Source organism: Sporothrix schenckii, assembly GCF_000961545.1.
Source record: "Sporothrix schenckii 1099-18 chromosome Unknown Cont48, whole genome shotgun sequence".
Lineage (NCBI taxonomy): Eukaryota > Fungi > Ascomycota > Sordariomycetes > Ophiostomatales > Ophiostomataceae > Sporothrix > Sporothrix schenckii.
In genome coordinates this window covers 1,700,885-1,721,352 of record NW_015971149.1, presented here as the reverse complement: position 1 = coordinate 1,721,352, position 20,468 = coordinate 1,700,885, and the positions used below count along the sequence as shown (strand labels likewise).

At 53.5% G+C, this 20,468-nt stretch overlaps 5 protein-coding genes across 5 annotated transcripts; 2 read left to right on the top strand and 3 right to left on the bottom strand.

Annotated features, from left to right (window-relative positions):
• Nucleotides 1–287: 287 nt before the first annotated feature.
• On the bottom strand, nucleotides 288–1,646 carry SPSK_00803 (aminomethyltransferase; the record flags this gene model as incomplete). Its single annotated transcript, XM_016727750.1, has 1 exon — nucleotides 288–1,646. The coding sequence occupies one exon, from the start codon at nucleotides 1,644–1,646 to the stop codon at nucleotides 288–290; it is 1,359 nt and encodes a 452-aa protein (XP_016584387.1).
• An 832-nt stretch (nucleotides 1,647–2,478) lies between these two features.
• SPSK_00874 (uncharacterized protein) lies at nucleotides 2,479–3,339 on the bottom strand (the record flags this gene model as incomplete). The annotated part of the gene is made up of 1 exon (XM_016727820.1): nucleotides 2,479–3,339. One exon carries the CDS (start codon nucleotides 3,337–3,339, stop codon nucleotides 2,479–2,481), a length of 861 nt encoding a protein of 286 aa, XP_016584386.1.
• Nucleotides 3,340–4,343: 1,004 nt separating this feature from the next.
• SPSK_00729 (gamma-glutamyltranspeptidase) lies at nucleotides 4,344–6,425 on the top strand (the record flags this gene model as incomplete). Its single annotated transcript, XM_016727677.1, has 1 exon — nucleotides 4,344–6,425. The coding sequence occupies one exon, from the start codon at nucleotides 4,344–4,346 to the stop codon at nucleotides 6,423–6,425; it is 2,082 nt and encodes a 693-aa protein (XP_016584385.1).
• Nucleotides 6,426–14,673: 8,248 nt separating this feature from the next.
• SPSK_00949 (uncharacterized protein) lies at nucleotides 14,674–14,964 on the bottom strand (the record flags this gene model as incomplete). The annotated part of the gene is made up of 1 exon (XM_016727890.1): nucleotides 14,674–14,964. One exon carries the CDS (start codon nucleotides 14,962–14,964, stop codon nucleotides 14,674–14,676), a length of 291 nt encoding a protein of 96 aa, XP_016584384.1.
• Nucleotides 14,965–20,255: 5,291 nt separating this feature from the next.
• SPSK_00965 (uncharacterized protein) lies at nucleotides 20,256–20,468 on the top strand (the record flags this gene model as incomplete). The annotated part of the gene is made up of 1 exon (XM_016727904.1): nucleotides 20,256–20,468. The coding sequence occupies one exon, from the start codon at nucleotides 20,256–20,258 to the stop codon at nucleotides 20,466–20,468; it is 213 nt and encodes a 70-aa protein (XP_016584383.1).

Here is a 20,468-nt window from a genome sequence, read left to right as displayed (position 1 = left end):
CTGTTTGAGTAGGATAATTATCATTTTGTTTAAAACATGCCTAAATGCATACATGCTTTCCAATGTGCCTGCAGTATACTCCAAAGGTTGAACTCATATCAAATCACACAAACCGTTAAAAAAACGCCATCTGAAGCCAATGCAAACATGATAGAAACCCATGCCTATCCGAAACATGAATCGTCGTTGAAGACATTTGCCTTGCATTCGTTTGCGTTGCAGTCCCATTTTTGCTTCCTATTTTAACCCCGTTTCGTTTTTTCGTAAACCCCCCCCCCCCTTTTCCATTACTCGCCCTTCCAGTACTTGGTCGGCACGAACGGCATCTTGGTCACAACAGCGCGCCGCGTCTTGCCGCGCACCACGACACCCACTTCCGTACCGGACTTGTGCAGCCCGTCCTTGATGTAGCCCATGGCAATGTTCTTGCCCAGCGTCGGGCTCGGGCAGCCGCTCGTGATACGACCAACCACGGCGCCCGAATCGCCCGCCTCGACAATCTCTGCGCCCTCGCGCGCGGGCGCACCGTCCACGACCAGGCCGACGCGCCGCCGCGTCACGCCCGCACCGCCCTGCGACTTGGGCCGCAGCTGCTCCAGGATGGTCTCGGCGCCGTTGAAGGAGTAATCGTTGCGGCGCGCCTTGGGAATGATCCACGACAGGCCGGCCTCGACGGGGCTCGTGGTGTCGTCCAGGTCGTGGCCGTAGAGGCACATGCCGGCCTCGAGGCGCAGGCTGTCGCGGGCGCCCAGGCCGGCAAACTGCAGGCGCTCGGGCGTGCCGGCGGCCAGCAGCGCCTCGGTCACGCCGACCGTCTCCTCCGGGGGGATGGAAATCTCAAAGCCGTCCTCGCCGGTGTAGCCGCCGCGGCTGATGAGCAGCGGGCTCGACAGCTCGCCGTCGGCCAGCGTCAGGCGCGCAAAAACGGAACTGCCAAAGAGCAGGCCGGGCAGGTCGGCGGCCGCGCCGTCGGCCAGGCGCGCGGCCAGAATGTCCTTGGCCAGGGGGCCCTGCAGCGCCACGAGGCCCCAGCCTGCCAGCTCTTCGTGCTGGACGGCGCCCGGCAGGCGGCTCTGGAGCGCCTCGTCGGCGAGCCAGTGCGCCAGGTAGGCGTCGTCCTTGTCGCGGCAGGCCGCGTTGGTGACCACGTAAAAGTGCTGCGGCCCGAGCCGCGTGATGACGGTGTCGTCGACGATGCCGCCGCTGGCGTTGGCCCACAAAAACGTGCTGAGCGTGCTGCGGTGGACCGCGAGCGCGTCAATGCCCGACGGGGTCAGGGCTTCCAGGAACGCAGCGGCGCCGGGCCCCGTAAAGTGGCGCTGGACCATGTGGCCGACGTCAAAGAGGGACGCCTTTTCGCGGGTGAAGTGGTGGGAGGCGCTGACGGAGAGGCCCGCGTACTGGACGGGCATGTGAAAGCCGCCAAAGGGGACCATCTTGCCGCCGTGCTGGATGTGCAGGTCGTAGAGGGCGGTCTTGCGGAGAGACGCGTCGTCGCTGCTGCTGGACGACGCAAACCGACGGACGGCAAAGGACGAAGAGGCCGTCAGGGCGGTAGGCTGACGAAAGGCAGCCGCCAGTTTGGCCGGGCCAGCGACCGAGCGGGTGGTCCGCAGAAAGGCGCGGGAGCCAACCAGGGCAGCCATTGTTGCGGGAGACGAGGGCTTCGGGGTAGAGAAAGGACGGTTTGTGTGTGTGTTTGTGTCTCGCGGGCGGACTGAGGCTCAATTGGGAGCTCGAAAAGGGGTCGTGAGGTCCGTCGAGATCGGTGGCGAGGAAGGAAGGCAGGAGCAAAGAGTGAGCTGGGGATCTCGAGGAAAGAACGATGAGCCAGTCTATGAATGGGCCGAAGTCGGTCGAAGGGCGACACACAATCAATGGAACGTCGCGCAGTCAATTCGGTTCCTCAAATTAGGGATGGAGACGAAGAAAGAAAGACTGTGTTAAACGTACGCTGAAAGAAACCTCGCCTATTCTTTTTCGTCGTCCTCGTCCTTTTCTGAGCGTCACGGTCGCTGGCACCTTCCCAATTGCTTTGGTTGTTTTGCGTCGTTCGAGCCCGTCGACCACTGAACCCCACATTACCCGCCAATAGCCGACCGCGCTTCTTCCTCCACCAGCTCCGCTAACAAGTTGCCTCATTGGGTACAATTGCCGGTTTGGGTTAACAAGACGATAACAGGCAGTGCAGTTTTGTGCCAACTGCACGATCATGTTTACCAGTTCTGCCATTGACGACAACGTTACTGAAAATACGGAATGAAACCTTCACGTATCGAATTCAAGTAAGCTGAGTTAATGAAATGCTTTTCAAAGCTCGAATAACCTCCCTGCAGCATTGGCCAAAAGCACGATTCGTGATCTTTCAAAAGGAAGTTCCCGACCCATCGTCGCACTCTATCAAATTCAGTAAGAGAACCTTGTGCAAAGTACAAAGCCAATGTTAAGACCTCTCCAACTTTCGTCCTTATACTCAGTCTAGCCAGAAATGGCCTCCATTTCTATCTCTTCATGAACGGGTGCGGCCGGTCCTTGTCGAGCAAAAACTGCGTTGAACCAGTTGCGTGGCGTTTCAACCACCGCATTCCGGGCTCTTCTGAACCGGTTCTTGTAATTTCTGAACCAGTTCGTTCCTATGGTGAACGCAGGCATTCTTCTGTTGAACATGTTATTTCCTTTTGCAATCATGCTCCTGCACCATGCGAGCTCGTTGGGGAAGCTGTAGGGAATGAGTTCTTTGACGAGGACGCGGTAGAAGAGGAAGTAGTAGAAGAGCAACTGGATGCCGAGAAGTAATGCAACTAGGACTGGCTGGACGATATACCGGATCAAAAACAGTGTCAAAAGCTCCCCGCGGGTCTTCAACAGCACGGCTGTGACGTAGACGTCGAAGCAGGCAAGAAAGAAAAGACCAAACATGGCGCTGCCTTCGACGCCATCGGCAAAGGGTTCGCAGCACTCTGGCAAGTCATACGGGCAGCGGTATCCCGCGTCGTGCGCACCAACAGGCTGCGGGAGAAATACGTCGTCGGAGCCACGCGACGGCGCAAAGCGGTCGAGGGGGTCGCCGGGATGGTCCATCGACATCCGCTCCGCGTAGAATTGGTTGGCGAGCTGATCTGGTTTGGCGGCGGGCCCGGCACTGTTTGGCTCAGGCCTGGCCACGCGGGCAACAAGTCGAAGGCCGCCCGAGGACAAGCTTCCGGGGGTGACAGTGACATCGGACGCATCGCTTTTATCGCTGCCACTGTTGTCGCCTCCATCAACACCGTTGGCGCCGGTGAACGGGATCACACTATCCATGCTATTGATGCCGTTGTGGTTGAGCTCGTCCGCCATGGCCGCGACGAGAGGCGGTTTGTAACAAGGGTGGTGTTGATGGTCAAGGTAAAGGCTGCTGAAGCGGAGGACCTTTCTCTTTTCCTTTCTTTTCGTTTTGCTAGTCCGTGTGTTATGACAGTTTGATGGAATGATATGATTTGTCCATCTCGCACGTATGTAAATTCGTTCTTTAAGGCTGTACGTGAGTGATGCCAAGTTGATGATCCAAGGTCGTGCTGCTGCGTAAGGATGGAACATGTACTGAAGAAATAAAGGAGAAGTTAAAAGTGATGCGGATGAGATTGAAAAGGGACATGAAAACAATGGCTGCGATCACAACGGGTCGCTCTTTCCTTGAGTCATTCTTGGCGAGACAACTTTATGTTTATGTGCAGCTGCCAACAGCGACAAATGAGGAAAGACAAAACAGCGACCTTCTTGCGAACGAGACGAGAGTCGCACTTTCTCATTTTGCAACTTTCATATTCATCAAAAGGAGCTCTTCTCCAAAATAGGAGTCATTTGTAAAATGATGACGAAAATACACCACATCCACAAATTACATCTTGTCTTGTTTGGAACGTTGCTCTGTTGCTCTGTATCGTGTCGATCGGCAACGCGCACATTGGGCAAATCTCTTGAATCTCACTGGCCAAACATCCTCTGCTCTCCTCACCTGCAGCCACAGCGAAAACCGGAGACAACCAGAGCAATTGACTCAAAAGTCATCGTGCGTGTGACCACATCACGCAACAACACGATTGGCAGCCGGCGATGCGCATCTGCCGGAACATTGTACGTAGCCCAATTGCACGCACGACCAACTGGCGTCCACCTCAACGGCGGTGTACAGCGGCCGAAAGACGGAGCGAGTCGACACCTGCGCAGGAGACATTCTCCAAACATAGTAGACCTGGCAAGGAGTCAAAAGGGATTCAAAGGAACGACCTCGTTCCCAACGTTGTGCCTCTTAGCCCAACGAACCCCCGTCCTTTCTCACAACTTTGACCGACGCGCCCACCATGGCCAACCCAACACCTACCACAGACACGGTGACACAACCTCCACCTCTGCCGACGCCAGCCGACGAGGACCCCGATCTCTTCTTTCGCTTCCAGAGTCGCCGCAGCGTGGTCCACAGTACACGGGGCATCGTGGCTTCTACGAGTCCGTTGGCGGGCCAGGCTGGTCTTGCAATTTTAGAGGCCGGAGGCAATGCCGCGGACGCAGCCGTGGCGGCCTCGGCCGTCCTCGCAGTCGTTGACCCACCCATGACAGGCATCGGCGGCGACTCGTTTTCTCTCTTCTACGACGCGCAGAGGACGCACAAAGTCCTCGGCCTGAATGCATCCGGGCGCACGCCACAGGCGGCCACGCGCAAGATGGCATGTGAATCGATCGGTCTCCCGTTGGGCCGCGACCGCGACAGTGAGGCCGACCAGAAGAAGAACGACGAGCAATTGGCCGCAGCTTTGTTGCCGCACAGCTCCGTGCACGCCGTGACGGTCCCCGCGGGCGCAGCCGGGTGGGTGGATGCGGTCGAGCAGTTTGGTTCGGGCCGCGTGACGCTGGCCGAGGTGCTGGCGCCGGCGATCCGGTTGGCCGAGAAGGGCTTTCCGGTCAGCAAGCTGTCTGCTCATTACTGGAAAGCGGCCGAAGAAGACCTGCGGACACGGTCACCACCGACACCGAACATCTCGAAAAACGAATCCCGGCCACACACGCTGCTCAAACCGGACTCCAGCAGCCCACACGGCGTCCGCGCACCGCGAGAAGGCGAGATCATTCACAATACGGACTTGGCCGAGACGATGCGGCGGCTGGCCACGCAGGGCAAAGCCGGCTTCTACGAGGGCCCCGTGGCCGAGGCGATTGTAGCGGTGTCCAAGGCGGCGGGCGGGATGATGACACTCGAGGATCTGAAATACCACGCGTCGCTGCCGCCGGACATCCATGAGGCCTTGTCGATACCGCTCGGGAGCATCCAAGCGGCGGCGTCTGGCACCACCGACAGGAGCACGGACGCATCCGGTCTCCGACTCTGGGAGCACCCACCCAACGGGCAGGGCATTGTGGCCTTGCTGACAATTGGCATTCTCGAAGAGCTTGAGCGGACTGGCAAGATCCCGCATCTACGATCGATGCAGCACAACTCGGCCGCGTACTTGCACGTCGTTGTCAGCGCGCTGCGCATTGCCTTTGCCGATGCGGGCTGGTTTGTAGCCGACCCAGACACCAAAGACGCGGCGTCGACCTTTGATCCGACGAGACTGCTGCGACCAGACTACCTAGCGGAGCGTGCGGACCTGTTCGACCCGGAGCGGGCCATCCCAACGCCACCCCTACATGGTGAGCCGGCAGCCGTTGGCCCGGAGGTTGTCGACGACATTGACTGCCTCGTGGCCAGCAAAGCCACCGCGGCCTCGCCCACCACCAGCGATACGGTTTACCTGGCCGTCACCGATGAACACGGCAACGGCTGCTCGTTTGTCAACAGCATGTCGGACCTGTTTGGGTCCTGTCTCGTGGTGCCAGGCTGCGGCTTTGCCCTGCCGAACCGCGGGCACATGTTCCGCCTCGGGCCGGCCAACCACCCCAATGTGTATGCCGGCGGCAAGCGGGCGTACAACACCATCATTCCCGGTATGGTCACACGTGATGGTGATGGTGATGGGGAGCAACCGCAGCAGCAGACACTGGACACCGTCTTCGGCGTCATGGGTGGCTACATGCAGCCCCAGGGCCACGTCCAAGTGCTGCTCAACATGCACGCCTTTGGAATGGACCCACAGACGGCGCTCGATGCGCCCCGTGTCTGTGTCGCGCCCAACTTCTTTTGGTCGCCGGACCGGGCGGCGGCGGCGGCGTCGATGGCCGGCGGCGAGGTGTCGGGCCAGGTCTACGCCGAGGAAGGGCTGCCCGAGGCGACCATAGACGAACTGCGGCGGCTCGGGTACACGGTGGTCGTGGTGCGGCGCTTTGCGCGGTCGCTGTTTGGGCGCGGACAGGTGATCCGGGCCACACACGACCCGGTGACGGGCGAGCGGGTGTACATGGCGGGCAGCGACGGACGCGGCGACGGACATGCCGTGCCACTGATCTAATTCATCTGGGAACGGAAGAGGGGAGCCCGTCGCGGCGAAGAATACAGACTCATGATCCCATGATCCCACGCAGTATTGCCTGAATAGAACACCGTGGCCCCCCACATAATAAAAGTTGCCCTGCGATAAGGAAGCATTTTTGTGCCACTCTCCTCTTCGCTACAATGAATTGATGGTTCGGTATCCTGGAGGCTGGATGCTCGGCGACTCCGCGATTCGGCGCGTTCGGTGCCTTTTCTCTGGCCTCGGAGGACACGGATAGGGATTCTGCTTGTCTATCAATATTGTCCTCATATTCCAATCCGCCATTCCACCGTCAGCAATCAAACCACAGGAACAATAGCCAAATGATCAAAGGAAAACGGCCTGCGATGTGGGGGTTATGGCTTGAAGGTTAGCAATGTCTAGCCTTAAAGCCTCCCATTCTCCCCATTTCTCCCTCTGCCGAGCCCGAGACCGCCGGAGCCGAGGCCGGGTTTTGACACCCGTCGTGGGCCGATTTCATTTCCGTTCCCGATGCTCTTGTGCATTGGGTCCACGTGGGCGTCGTAAATCCTCCATCACCTCCCGGTGTCGCTCGTCTCATCCTTTGTCTCGACTCCGTACACCACATCTCTGTTTTTTACCTTCCCTGAAGATAGATCGTCGTCCTGTACTACCCCTTCAACATTGTCTCGAATGTTATGCCCGAAAGGAGGCATTTCGGAGCGAGATACGATCAATACGTTCATACGTTCAAACACACAGTGAGGCTTAGCTTGGACCCAACATGTGCGGCACATTTGGTACAGCCCATCTGAAAAGGGGCCCAGGCGGGTGGCCAGTCAAGTCTGCGGCCCCCAAGGACAGCATCTCAGACGGAAGTTGCCGTCTATCCACCGGCCACGTACCCAGGTCGTCTTATTCTTGCATGGAGCTTGGACGACGGTGATAAAGGGGGACGGGAGGGGGACGGGGGGCGAGAGGAGAGGAAGGATCCAGTCCTCGTCAGCGGAATACCACCACAAGACATGGAGAGTCTGGAAAAGTGAAAGGTGCCAAGCATGCCCAGCGAGATGAGTTGGCCACCACGGAGCAAGTGTGACGAGACGCCAGCAGGCTTTCGTTTCTTGCAGCCTACCCTTCTTTGCTTCTGCCTGCATTCCTTCCGGAAGGACAATTCCTACCGGGTGGACGTTGTGCCTCGACCGCACGAGACGTTGTCTCATCACGTCGCATCGTCCCGGTCAGCTGGAAGGCGGAGGGATGGCATGGATGCAGAGAACCAGGATAAATTGTGGAAAATAAATTGTGGAAAATAAGTTGTTGACAATAAGCACGATACTATATCAAAGAATGATGAATGAGGACGCTGATCGGCGGCTGTTTCGGGACATCTGAGCATGCAAATCCGGTCATCGGTGGCAAACCGACGAGAGACATTCACATTCACATTCATTTTCCTTGCGGTGCTGCTTGCCATTGTAAGCATCGCACTTGCATCCTTGCCCCTGTTTCCATGTTTATGGAGGCTTATCTCCTCGTCGTTCCTGCGATGGATCGCGAAGTGCGGCAAAACATCACACTCGCCAGCCCACCCGCATCCGATGTCCAATTTACTTTTGAAGCACTTGCGATCGGTCGCATTGCACCTGGACGCGCCTGACTGCACTCCTTCCAGTTTTGTAGGGCTGACATACCTTTGTCTGTGCAGCTCCTCATCTCTTCCATCGGCTGCCCCCCTTTTTGGCTCCCATGGACTCTTGTTGGCGTCTGCCATGGTGCCGTTCCCTGGCTGCGTTACGGGTCTTCTGTCTGTACGATACCAGTCCCCGGCCATGTTCTATGATCCGTCTCCCCCCGTCTGTTGATCAACAAGCAGTGCCGGTCTCCGACCCTTGCGTTTGGGCCTCGCCTTTCGCGTCTGTCCCCCATGTCTGCCTCAGGGGCTGAGCCAGAGTGGTGAGGTGAAAATAAGAAAATAAGTCTAATTTCTCTGCATCCTCCGTACGTCATATGCAGTCCACCGTTGCTTTTTTTGTTATTTCGATTCGAGGAATCTCGGGTCGAGTGCCGTCGACGCCATCCTTTGCGACCGTCCGGTTCCCCGTATCAGGTGTCGTCGCTGGCCCTTCTCGACTGGCTTGGCCAACCCCAATCTGGCATCGTCAGGAGACGGTTTTGCCACGCCCCCATTGCACCGTACTCCCCTTGTTTCGGCCGGTTTTTGATTAGGCTATGCTGGGGCTCTCTGGATTCCAACCGTCATCCTGATCCTGTGTCGACGTCCAATACCACGGTGCGGCCCAGAGGACCCCCCCCCCCCTGCTTGTATGCCTACTGGCCCCCCCTCGCCGGCCGTTTTACGTGACACTTGGCACGCAAATCATGATTTTCCCGTGCATCAAGAGACAAGATGGAAGGTGGTATCAGCAAAAACTAGTGCCTGGCACATTCTCATCAAATGGGAACAGGTGCACAAAGCAATGAGCGGGGCGGGGCGTGTATGCAGGACCGTTTGAGAAGCTGTCGGTGGGTGCCTTCCTCGTTGATGTCGCTTGCTGGAGGATTTCCTGTTCCTCGAGCACGCTGACTGTACATGTCTAAAATTACCAGGACCGTCCTATTTTGTTTTGAATGCCCACAGTCCACGCTAAGCGCAGGATGGACGATGGACAGCACGAAACAAGGTCGCGATCGAGGCTATCGTCGTACTGGACTTGCTAGGCCCCGTTCTTGGAGGACGGGATGCTGTCGATCGTCAACGTTAGCTCACGCGGTGCGCCCCATACCGATACGCAGCGTCGTCCGTTCCGTGGCACAAGCACGATCCCGTGGTGTTTGTTCTGTGCATTCTGTGTTGCCATACGTACGTTCGGGTCGTTTGGCTCGGAGACGACTGCAGACGCAGTCGTTGAGGTCTCCATTTATTCAACGGTGTTGTTGACGGTCAAACATTCGAAACTTTGTGGCATCGAGACTTTGTGATATCGAGACATTGTGATCGAGACACTGTCGTCTTCTTTCCATCCACTCACGTTTCGGAGGATATCGCACAGAGGCTGCCCAAATTTAGAAAGCAAACGTACGTGAGATGCACTTACACAAGGGCACAAAAATAACGTCGTCAGCCACACTCCGTTGGAGACCTCGCCAACGACCGGACGCTGCGAAGAGCGACGTAGTCGTTCTGTTGTGTTCCTCGAAGCATGCACGTTTCTCACGTCTTCCTCGCATGACAAGGCTTGCTTGGCTTGCACGACCTCTAGAAAAAGGCATACTTGTGTGGCACGGCATCCTTGGCATGAGCCACAGAGCGTCTTGGAAAGGTAAATTGCTATTCATGTCTCCCCCCTCCCCCCCTTTTTTTTGGTCTCCGTCGATCGTGAATCCTTTCACTTGACAGAGTCGAACAGGACATGAGAACCCAAAGCTTAAAAAAAAGAACACCAAAGCAAACGCCGGACATCGTCAGCACTAGCATTCCTTTGCGCACTTTGCGCAGCTCACCGAGCAAACTCCGTTACAAGTAATTCTGTACGGAGCACAGTTCTCTTCCTGGCATGTTCTCAGCCACGTTTACCCTCATTTCATCGTACATGGATACGTCTATCGTCCGTCTGCCGTCAACTGCGCTTAAAAATACAGGGGACGCAGAGGCGGTCCACAATTCCCAGCCCTATGGGAGACAGACAGGGGGCCAAGGTCATTTCGTTTTCTTTTTCCTCTTTCTGCTTGCGTCCTGTATCTCATGTTCGCCGTCCTTGACGGTGGAATACCCGACCTCCGATTCTCACCTCCCGTCTATGGATTTACTTTGTCTGTCCTTAACTCCGGCACTGTCTCGCAAATCCGTCCTCTGTCAGAAACTTCAACGTGGTCCCCTGTCCATTTGCTCCGTACCTTGTTTGCTCCGTGTGCCATTTTGTAGATCCTCTTGCAAGAGTGGATCCTTTGGTAAGCATGTTTGTCAGCCAGTGTTCTATATTCAACACATCGTAAGGGCAAGACACCCAAAGTGAACATGCATTCACCAGGCCTCGTTCCTTTGCCAGAGAATCCTATACACGTGGTTGTTCATTTGAAAGTGTTCCTTCTGAATGGCATTTGTTTCGTCTTGATTTTCAAGGCGTCACACACCTGTACAACGAAAACCAGGAACATGGACGAGAGCCAACGTCCAGTAGAGAATGGAAACGTCAAACTGCAGCGTCCAAGGAAAAAAAAACTGTATACCTCCACAAATCAGACGATGCCGCTGTGTTGGCCCAGTCTGTTTTACGTAGATCAAGCTCAACGCCGTTGAAACATCGCCAGGTTAGTCACTTGTCGACCGTGTACGACACGCACGTTTTGAATGTGCAGTCCACGCGACCCAAGTCAAAGTCTGCCTCGTCTGTTTGCCTTCTGCAAGCGATCTACTCGAAACACGGTGGGTGAAGAGCATAAGCGTCACAGAAGAAGGCATATGACCCTGTCGTGGCTTTGCGGATGGCAGTGTGTGATGGGAATGTCAAAATAGATTGCCAGAAAAACGGAGACAACCCGTCGCAGACCGAGTTGCAGAATCTGTCGTGCAACCGCAACCTGTACGTGTTTTTTTTTCTGTCTTTGTTTTGCGGCCCTGTACATGTGGGCAGGTGTATGGCTGCACAGCGGTTTGTTGCGTCATCGTGAAGGAAGAAAATGGGAGCTGGCCAGACGCAATTTGGTAGACGACCGCGTCCACAACTGCCAAATGCCAGCTGCCGGTCCATGGAAGGTAGAGGAAGTCTCATGTTCTCCTATTATTCCTCCACTCGTTTGTTGTCGCGTCTTGACACAAAGCACCTCTATCAGAGACGACAGCATCTTCTGTAAAGTACCAGCCCAGCATCGTGACTATGAAACGATGTCAAGGCAAGACATTAGTTGCGTACCGTGTGTCCTCTTTACGTTAACGGCAATCAAGCAGTCTGTTGAGATACGTGCCAAAACCGGAGGCTGTGGCCGTTCTTCCAGTTTCTACCAGATATCAAGACACAATGCTGTTCTACTGCTCTTCATCACCACTCTCGTCTCCCCACCAGAGTTGAACACCACAACTCGACGACTCGGCAGAATACCGTCGCACAAAATTCGACTGGGTGCAGTAGGAGTGAGTGAGAGTGTTCACAGCCCTGTGAGGTTCACCGTTGTGTGGCCAGTGAGTTGTATATTTAGATATTCGGCCTGTTTGTTTGTTTGGTGTTATTTTTTCCGCCTGTTTTACCGACTCCTTCGCCTCTCCTCACCACTTGTCACAGGTAGATTTCAAACCATGCACGATCCTCTGGAAGCACGCACTCTCTTCTACCGATGCATGTTGCCGTCATGACGTCTCTGTATTACCATGACTTTTTTCTGTGCATCCCGGGTGTTGCACTGGACAAGGTCATCACTGAACGCATGCAGGCACTTTACAAACAATCAGAGCAGTGGAGTACGTCCAGCTAACGATGGACCATGCAAACTGACTGTCCTTGTTTTTTTTTTTTTTTTTTTTTAATATGGATTTTGTCTGTTTTGTTCCATTGCATTCTTGCTTAATCTTATTCCCAAAATAGCATCGATGATCGTCAAGCAATCGACAGTAAAGCAGCAAAATTCCCGCAAATGACGATGCCTACTCAATAATTACCATGTACGAAGGATCCTACTTAACTGCGGCAAAGACAGGGCATGCACTTGCGTCTACCACGCAAACAGTCGTACTAAGTGGAGACATCGCAGGTGCTGGGGAAGCGAAGTTTGATCACGGCATCCAAGGAACTGAAGAGAGCATCCGCAAACTAGAAGGTACGAAACGAAAAGGAACAGAATAAACATTGGCCTCGATTTGAATTCTGACGCGTCCGCCGACCCACAAAAGAGGAGACGAAACCACCAAAACAAATTAAGGTTATGAAAGATTAGAGAACCGAAAGAAAAAAGAAAAGGCAAAAATGGGAAGACAAAACGATGTGGTGCTGTGCAGTCATCACTTTCATGGGTTTTCTGCACGGCTCCAGCCAATCGCATTAAAGGTTCTTTCAGTGGTCTTGGCCTTTCCAGCATGGACTTTCTCGACGTAATTACAGAGGAGAACAAGCGTCACGACAGTGGACTGCGGGCAATGATCCGTGGAATCTCAAGACGTGACAACCTTAGTGCTGACAGGCTATGCCTGTCTTGGCCAGCCTGTCTCTCCACGTTACCACCTACGCCGCAACATGGTTCGTCGTCGTTCTCGTTTTGGTTTCAGTGGGATTGATGTTGCATTTTCACGCTCATTTTGGCGGAATTTTCCGTTCATGTACACTTTTTTGTCTGGCCTTGTGAGGCAGGCTTGCTTATGCTGACGCTCCTGGACAGAGGATGGCGAAAAGGGAAAACCGACAAGGGCACGGACATGGTAAACACACACGGCGTGAGACCAGGCCACGGACGCTCCTCTCCAGAACAAAAACGTATCGTACAGTTTTACGGAGCATGCTCTCTGGCCTTTCATGCTTGTTCCTCCAGACGCAGGGGACAGCAAGTCAGCGGGGGTGAGCAGCTTCTTGTCTGACGGGCTACACCAATCGTAGGGCTGAATTCACAAACCGACCAATCGATCTGCTACATCCCAGGACGGGTGCCTGCAGGTGACGGGGTGAAGCCAAAGGCAGGTGATGCAGAAGAAAAGTACCAGGGGGGATACGTCGTAAATAAACCAGAGAAAAAACAAACCTTGGAGGGACATGGATCGGGCAGCAGGACAACTTGAGAAAATGGCCTAAAGTGTCATGGCAGGAGATGGAGGGCGAGAAAAGGGGAGAGAAATAGGGGAGAAAACTATGTGCACGGTGAACGCAGGCCGTTTCGTAAAGTTGGACCTGATAGACGGAATAATCCGATGAGCCACACACGTATAGTACACAAAATGAAGGGAAATCAAGAGAATGGAGAAGAGTACGTCATGTGCGTGGATGCGAAGCCACACAAGGTCCTTATTACTGAATGAAGGGGTGGCTGTGTAGGCGACCGGTTTCCAGGAGTAGGCGCCAGGAACACCTGTTCTTCCCGGCGTAGATCTCCGCGCCACAGCACTACAGCAATGTATGCCGTACGCGACTCTCGACTCGATAGTGCTCCCTATGGAAGGACTGTTGCCCAGGAAACTTAATTGTGGCTGGGATAACTTAACGTTACTTCTCTGCAGTGGCCGAAGCTGTGACTGACGGTGGAGGACGTTTTTATTTATGCATATCCATAGAAGTTTTGCTCATTAGGACCGTACTCCTTTGCGTCTACAGGGTCGGCCATTGCCGTGTTGACTTTATTGTTTTACTTCAACAGTCATTGCAGTCTTGCCCTGCTCTTGGTCCTTGTGGTCTCCCCACGATGGTAAGAAGAAAGGGTGAACATGGAGATGGAGATGAAAAAGGACAGGGGACGGACAGCGGACAGAGTGCCTCTGCTGCAGGCATCGCCAAGACAAGGCAACAGTATCCCGCAGAGGCTGTGGTCGGGCTGGACACGGCCAGGCACGGCAGGTCAGGAAGTGGAGACGTCTTGCGAGCATGCTGTTAACGCGAGGACCAGACAAATCTCCGCCTTTTGGCAGTGCCATTCTCGTGTGTCCTTGTCACTTTTGCTGTCCCTTGTACAACAGGCAACGCCTCGTACGCTGTGGGACAGGCCGCCACTAGCAGGCGGGTAACGGAATTCGTGACTTTTGAAAAGGCGGAGCGGCACACAAGCCAGCACCAATGAATAAAAGCAAAAATCAATGAACTGCACCGTCGGCTATCCAAACAAAGAACAAAGCCAATGCAAGGAACGAGTGTCTCTATATATAGACAAGGACAACGTCTGGCAAGAGCAAGCAGGCACGAACACGACGAGCCGTCGGGACGACAGCAGATATAGATATGGCAATCCAGGCCGACATGTGGACGAAGCGATGCAAAACGACAGGACACGAGCCATGGGCCACGGCAACAGACGCGCTGGCAAACCGTTCCACGCTGTGGCTGAACAGGTGCCCTCGTAAGTACGGAGTAATACATATGCACAATCGGCCGTCTAGCACCTCCTCCCGCACTATGGACGTCCCACAGCCCTGTCTCGCACGGGCGATGAAATCAAAAGAAATCAAAAGGACGCAGTATGTGCTTGACCGGTAATTGTCCCCATATTGTCTGCGGCTGGCTGCGTTCCGATTCCAAATCCTTTATTCTGTACGAATGGACTTTGATTGACATCGGATCCACAATAGCAACGTACTTCAGCGTTTCTTCAACGTTTCCTCGCGTCCACGCCCATTATATTGCTCCCTTTCGTCCCGTGTGGCTGCTCCCAGGCCAGAAAGTTCTCCCCGTCCCCGGCACCGGCCCAGGCCCAGGCCCCAAGCCCAGATTGCCTCTCGCTTCCTTTCTACCTCATTCATGCTCTGCTCGTTGGCGCCGATGCCAGATCGGCCTTCCCTCATCCTCCCGATGCAAGGCACATGTGGCGGGAATGTCCCATCTAGCCATCGCATCCTCCCGGTGATTGCATTCTCTGCAGTTCTTTGCATCGCGAGATCTAGAGCCGCCGATGGCTGTTATCTCTGCTGGTATTGTTTATCGTCCATGGATCAAACTTTCCGAAAAAGGTGGCCATCGCAGCTCTGTGCGTAGATGAAGGCGATTAATGAACAAATAAAAGATGGTACTGACAGGGGTACAACAACAGACCAGTCATCAAAGGTGCCCCAGACAAACTCGCACCTGATTCGCCCGCTCGCACTTCGTCAGTGTGTCCACCCCACGCAAACGTAATTTTTTCACTCCACGCTTCTCACTGAAATCTGTGCATTGTCGTAGCCAGTAAATCGTATTCTATAGGTATGACATTTGTTGTACACTGCTGTCTCCCCTTCAGACAGTCGAGGCGGAGCGATGACGCTGTGTCCAAGAAATCAAATACATGGAGAAATATACACTGTATCTGAAAAGAACGCTCCGCCAAAACAGCCCATTTTGACTCGTTTCTTTTTTTTTCTTTTTTTTCTTTTCCATGCCGTCGCTACGCAAACCACAGCTGTCGCCCAAGCTCCAGTTCACGCCCACCTCATCACCGTCCTTTTTACCCGTCTTGCTCTATTCTTACCCACCGACAGACGTACCACCAACCGCAATACCACCGAGCCACCATGCGGGACAACTCTGTCTCCCCCCCCTTCCCCAATCCCTTCTCTCCCATCGCGTACCCCGACAAGTCACTTGCGGCACCGGTAAAATAGTACCGACATGTGTCGTAGATGTGTGTTATTCGTGCCCGGTTAGAGGCCAGTCTGCCGTTTTGGACCCCAACTTCTTGGCTCTTTGACTCTTTTATTTATTTTGTCCTGTGCAGTCCCGGATTTGCTTCCTTCTCGTGGTAATCAATATAATGGGATGCAGAGGCCATGTATTCGTGAGTGCCGACCGTAACGTGGTCGTCTAGTTTGGTGCCTCGTTGGGCATGTGTGCTCGGCGACGTTGTGTCCACGTTGGTGTGAAGGCCAAGTCAACGTCAACACTACTGTGCATGCGTGCTTTCGTTCTATTGTTCCTTGTCCGAACCAGCCGAATAGTGGCGGAAGGCGGTGCTATGCGGGATCTGGTGACTCGTTTTCTCTCGATGTTCGAGGCCTTTTGTATCAAGATCTAATTTGCTCTCTTGCGCATCTTGCAATCCTTGGTCTTTATTTTTGGCCCCCAAACGCGGCAATGTACAGACTGTTACGTCGTAAGGGGAGGCAATAATAATATGACTTCAAGAGGTTGTAGAGGGCATGGATATGTCAGTCCAAAAGAAAATAAAAAATAAGAATAAAAAAAGACATGTTGTTTATTCTCCTGGAACTGTCAATTTTCCACGATATTGTCCCGTTGACGTTGACCGCACGCCCCTCGATGTACGAATTGTTCATGTCATGTCTGTCGATAAACCGCCCTCCGTGACTGCATCGTACTTTGTAGATTCTGACAGCCCTCTTGTCCGCCAATCCTCTGCGAAGGAACCGAGAACGACCAGAGCCATCTCCATCTTTCCCATCACGCCAACCTATTTTTCACCTGCAGGGCGAAATCGACCCCCCCCCCCCAAAAAAAAAACCACGGTATGCAGCTGGGAGAGGGGCAAGAGCCCATCGGTCCTGGCTTGGCTGCAAGGTGCTGCATGCATGAAATCGAGTTCGAGCGACTCCAAATGCATTTTTCTCCTGTAGTATTTTATTCTTTTTATTTATTTATTTTTCAGTCACAAAATTTGGAGAGCTCTATGTGCCCCACTGCCCCGCTCTCTTCTTCGGGTTGGCGTCTGTTAACTTGACCGCAACTCTTTGTATGTGCTCTCGCCTGTTTCGCCTGGATTTGCATGTAGAGAAGTCGGGGAAGTTGCCTAACGGTTGGAGATCAGGGCCGTCAAATCAATGCAAAATAAAACAAACAAAAAAGGACGCACGCACAGGGCCAAGAACCGGAATCGATCCGGGCCAAATAAGATGCCCTGGAACTTTTTTGATGTTTTTCTTTGGTTGATTCTTACCAGTGTAGTTTTTTGTGTATTTTTTTTATCGATTTTCTACTTGCTCACTCTCACCTATTGTTTCCGTTCCGCAACGGATGTTATTTGCGGAAGCAAACCGAAAAAAAAGCGACTAGAAAATTGACGACAAAATACCGCGACCCTGCATATTGCATCGACAAAATGGGTATTGCGTCGCGCGCAGTCCGAGCCAGCTACTGAGCTCATGCTGTGTAGGAACCGCCGTGATTTTGTCTGACTGCCCTGTATGAGAAAATACAAAAACATTTCTCTTAAAAATAAAAATAAAAATAAAAATATATACTGAAAAAATGTCATCCTCTTTGATTTGTTCTTTGTCAGCGCCACAAACAAATACCTCGCATCAGCCACTGGCAGAAGCAGAAGTTCAGATGGTCCAAATTGACAAGAAAGCCTTGCCATCCAGGGCAGTGCCTCTGTTGGTAAAGCAAATTGGGGGGCCCAGGTCGCCCATGGGGAGGCCACATCCAGCGTGGCCACCCCCAGCGGCCATTGAACCTCGCATTTGGGGGCAGAGGGCCCGACCCAAGTGTGGCTGGAGAGGCCACAGCCCAGGGCCTGAGCGACCCTACGGAGCAGGACGTACAAGGTGAAGTAAAGGTGAAAGAAGGCAGACGGACCCAGACCCGACGCTTGACTGCATTTCGACAGGCTGCGATGGATTCTCCTTCCTTTGCAACGTTGCGGTGGAGCATGGCCGACAGGGCCGAGCATACGAAGGAGCCTGTCTTGGTACAGGTCGTGGCTTGGTAATCGGAATGTGCGTTGGTCAGACCTGTTCGGGATTTCCTTAATCAATGCTCGGCTTTTCCGCCTGTGGCTTCCATTGGACGGATTAGGCGCCGGTCAATGGCGGTCGTCTGCAACAAGAAGCCTGAAAATGCCTTGCTAGGAACAGAATACTTCGTAATTACAGGATCTGAGTGAAATCCCGCATGGGTTTGGTCAGCATTTTTTCTTGCTCGGTCTCGTCGGTGTACCTGGTTGTCGTGGGTATGGCTCCTTTCTTTTCACGTAGCTGGTCGGTACAGAATAGCTGGTCGGTAGCTAGCATAGCTAGCATAACTACAAAGTGCATAGTTTGTATGTCGTACCTGTCTGTCTGCCCTATTCCTTCGCGTCCGAGTCCCCATCTCCGTTCCCCATCCATTCCCGCATGATCTTCAACGCGCTGATTTCCTGATTCATACAGCTCGGACGAAGCTCACCCCAACGTGGAAAGTTTCGGACATGGACATGGCAGGCGGATATGAACGGGGCTTGAAACGGCTAGCCCTCCGATGCCCTTTCCTTATCGAGCCTCTGCCCCATTTCTTCTGGCCATGCTTAGAAAGTTCGCATCTACTGTATCGGTTGTGGGGGGTGTGAGCAGGATTGATGATTGTCAAGTGGTGAGATGAGGCCTTGGCGGGACGTCGGCAAAGAAAAGATAGCGTGGTTAGCCCACAAGCCGCACCCTGTTCAAATTCCAAGGGGAATAAGACGACGAAAGAGACCTCTGCCAGGGTCAAGGGAGAGAGAGAGGAGACATTACCGACCGTGATGGAGAACGACTTGGTTGTTCTAACGGTGCGCTAACCTCCTTGCTACTTCTGATGTTGCCGTCGCAAAGACGATCTACGACATTGGGGGCGTGGTATTACATTGTTAGTGCCACGGAGAAGTCCGTAGCGGTTTAAGAAAGCTGGGGAAAATCAGTCACAGGAGCAGCCAGGGGAGATTACCAGACAGCGAGACGAGGGACGAACGAAAAGAAAAACGAAAGAAAACGTGACTTCGCAGGGCAGTCGACATACGTAATCGGAGCGCAAGTTTATTTGACTTCGAGGGGAAACCGCGGTCGAGATGGTAGAATGTCGCGGTTGGATCAGATAGCAGATAGAAGAAACGGGAGAAACGTGGAAGTTGGTTTGATTGCAGGAGCAATAAACAACACAAACCAAACAAGTGCAAAAAAAAGGCCCCACGCTGCCTTTTTTGGGTTCACCCTTTCGCGACGCGAATTTGGAGATCGAGCGAGGAAGAGAAAAGAGGAAGGTCTGGAGAGAAATGCCGTGTTCCCGCCGAAGCATAGAGATAAACCAAAAAAAAAGACGAAAAAGAAGGAATATATAAAAATGCAGGGGAAGCTGTGGCTTGGGCAAAGGAGCCAGGAACAGCCACGCCGAAAACATATGCACATCTCATCGAACCAGGAACCGGTCAACGAACAAGGTCAAAGAAAATCGGCGGCGTGCTAATCGTGTCCGTGCTCATGTCGCAATGAACCTAGATTCTTAGATTCTGTTGTCTTTCACATTGGTTCTTCAGGGTTTGTCTTGTCCGGTCGCTTTTCTTTGTCACAATCGCCTCAAAGCGACGATCCCAGGTGAATAACTGGCTAAACAGCGTCCCATTGATAGCAGCCTACCGGCTCTGTCTATCCTAACCTTGTCACGCACGTGTGGTAATTACAGCACTGCTGTCAAACAAAACCCAGGCTATTTTATTCTCTGTTTTTCTCGGTTTCTCTCTTTCCACTCGATGTCTTGGCCTCAAAACTAACGACCTACCCGACGGTACAAAGTCGAAAAAGTAGAGTCCACCCACGGCAACAAGACAAGCGTTTTTAACAAGCTGACAGGGATAAGATGTAGCCCGATGGAGACACTCGTATCATAGAAGCTCTCATCCAATCTTTTTTTGTTCTTCATTTCTTATTCCCTTATTTCCCGGTTTCCCTTCATGCCCCCACCGCACGCCCCATTTTCCACGCGGCATACCTGGGGAGCAAGAAAAAAATACAGAAACAAGCAACAAGGTTTGGTGTTCACTATTGATAGCAACAATAATTCCCCATAACGGAGAAACGAGGACGGACGATGTACGGCGTACTGAGGAATCAAACCAGACGAGCGTGGAGAAGGGCACGAAGAATAACGAAAGGGGGAGAAAAAGAAGAAGAAGAGGAAAAGAAAAAAAAAACCAGAAAACCCGCGAAAGAAGACCCCGGGGCGATATCAAACATCGCCGTCCATAGTAAAGCAACAAGATGATCCCGGAGCCTTGCAAGACACCAGCCTGTTTTGGTCGTAAAGTCCCTCGTAAGGAGTAATTGCGACATTCGATGGAAAAAAGATAGACTCGAGAGTCATCGCCTCCCCTTCGGTAAGCAAAGGCCACGAGCAACCCTTGTACGTTGCCGCCCCTTAGACTGAACCCCACTGGAACCACGGTTAAGGATGTTTGCCTAGATGTGATGGGCTGGACTGACTAACTGGATTTGGGCAAACAATGGCGGTAATCACAGCGATTGGCCGCCGAGGTGCACTCGTTGGCGGCGACTTGGCACGAGGAGACGAGCTGGGGGGGACCTGGGCTCCTGGGGCTGTTGGGACAAGCGATCTGCGGCGAGACTGGCGCCTTATGGGACAGGGGGTGCAGCCCAAATCGTCTGGTGTGGGTGGCATTGAGCCGGTTTTTGCCCTGTTTGTCGACAGTGTCTGA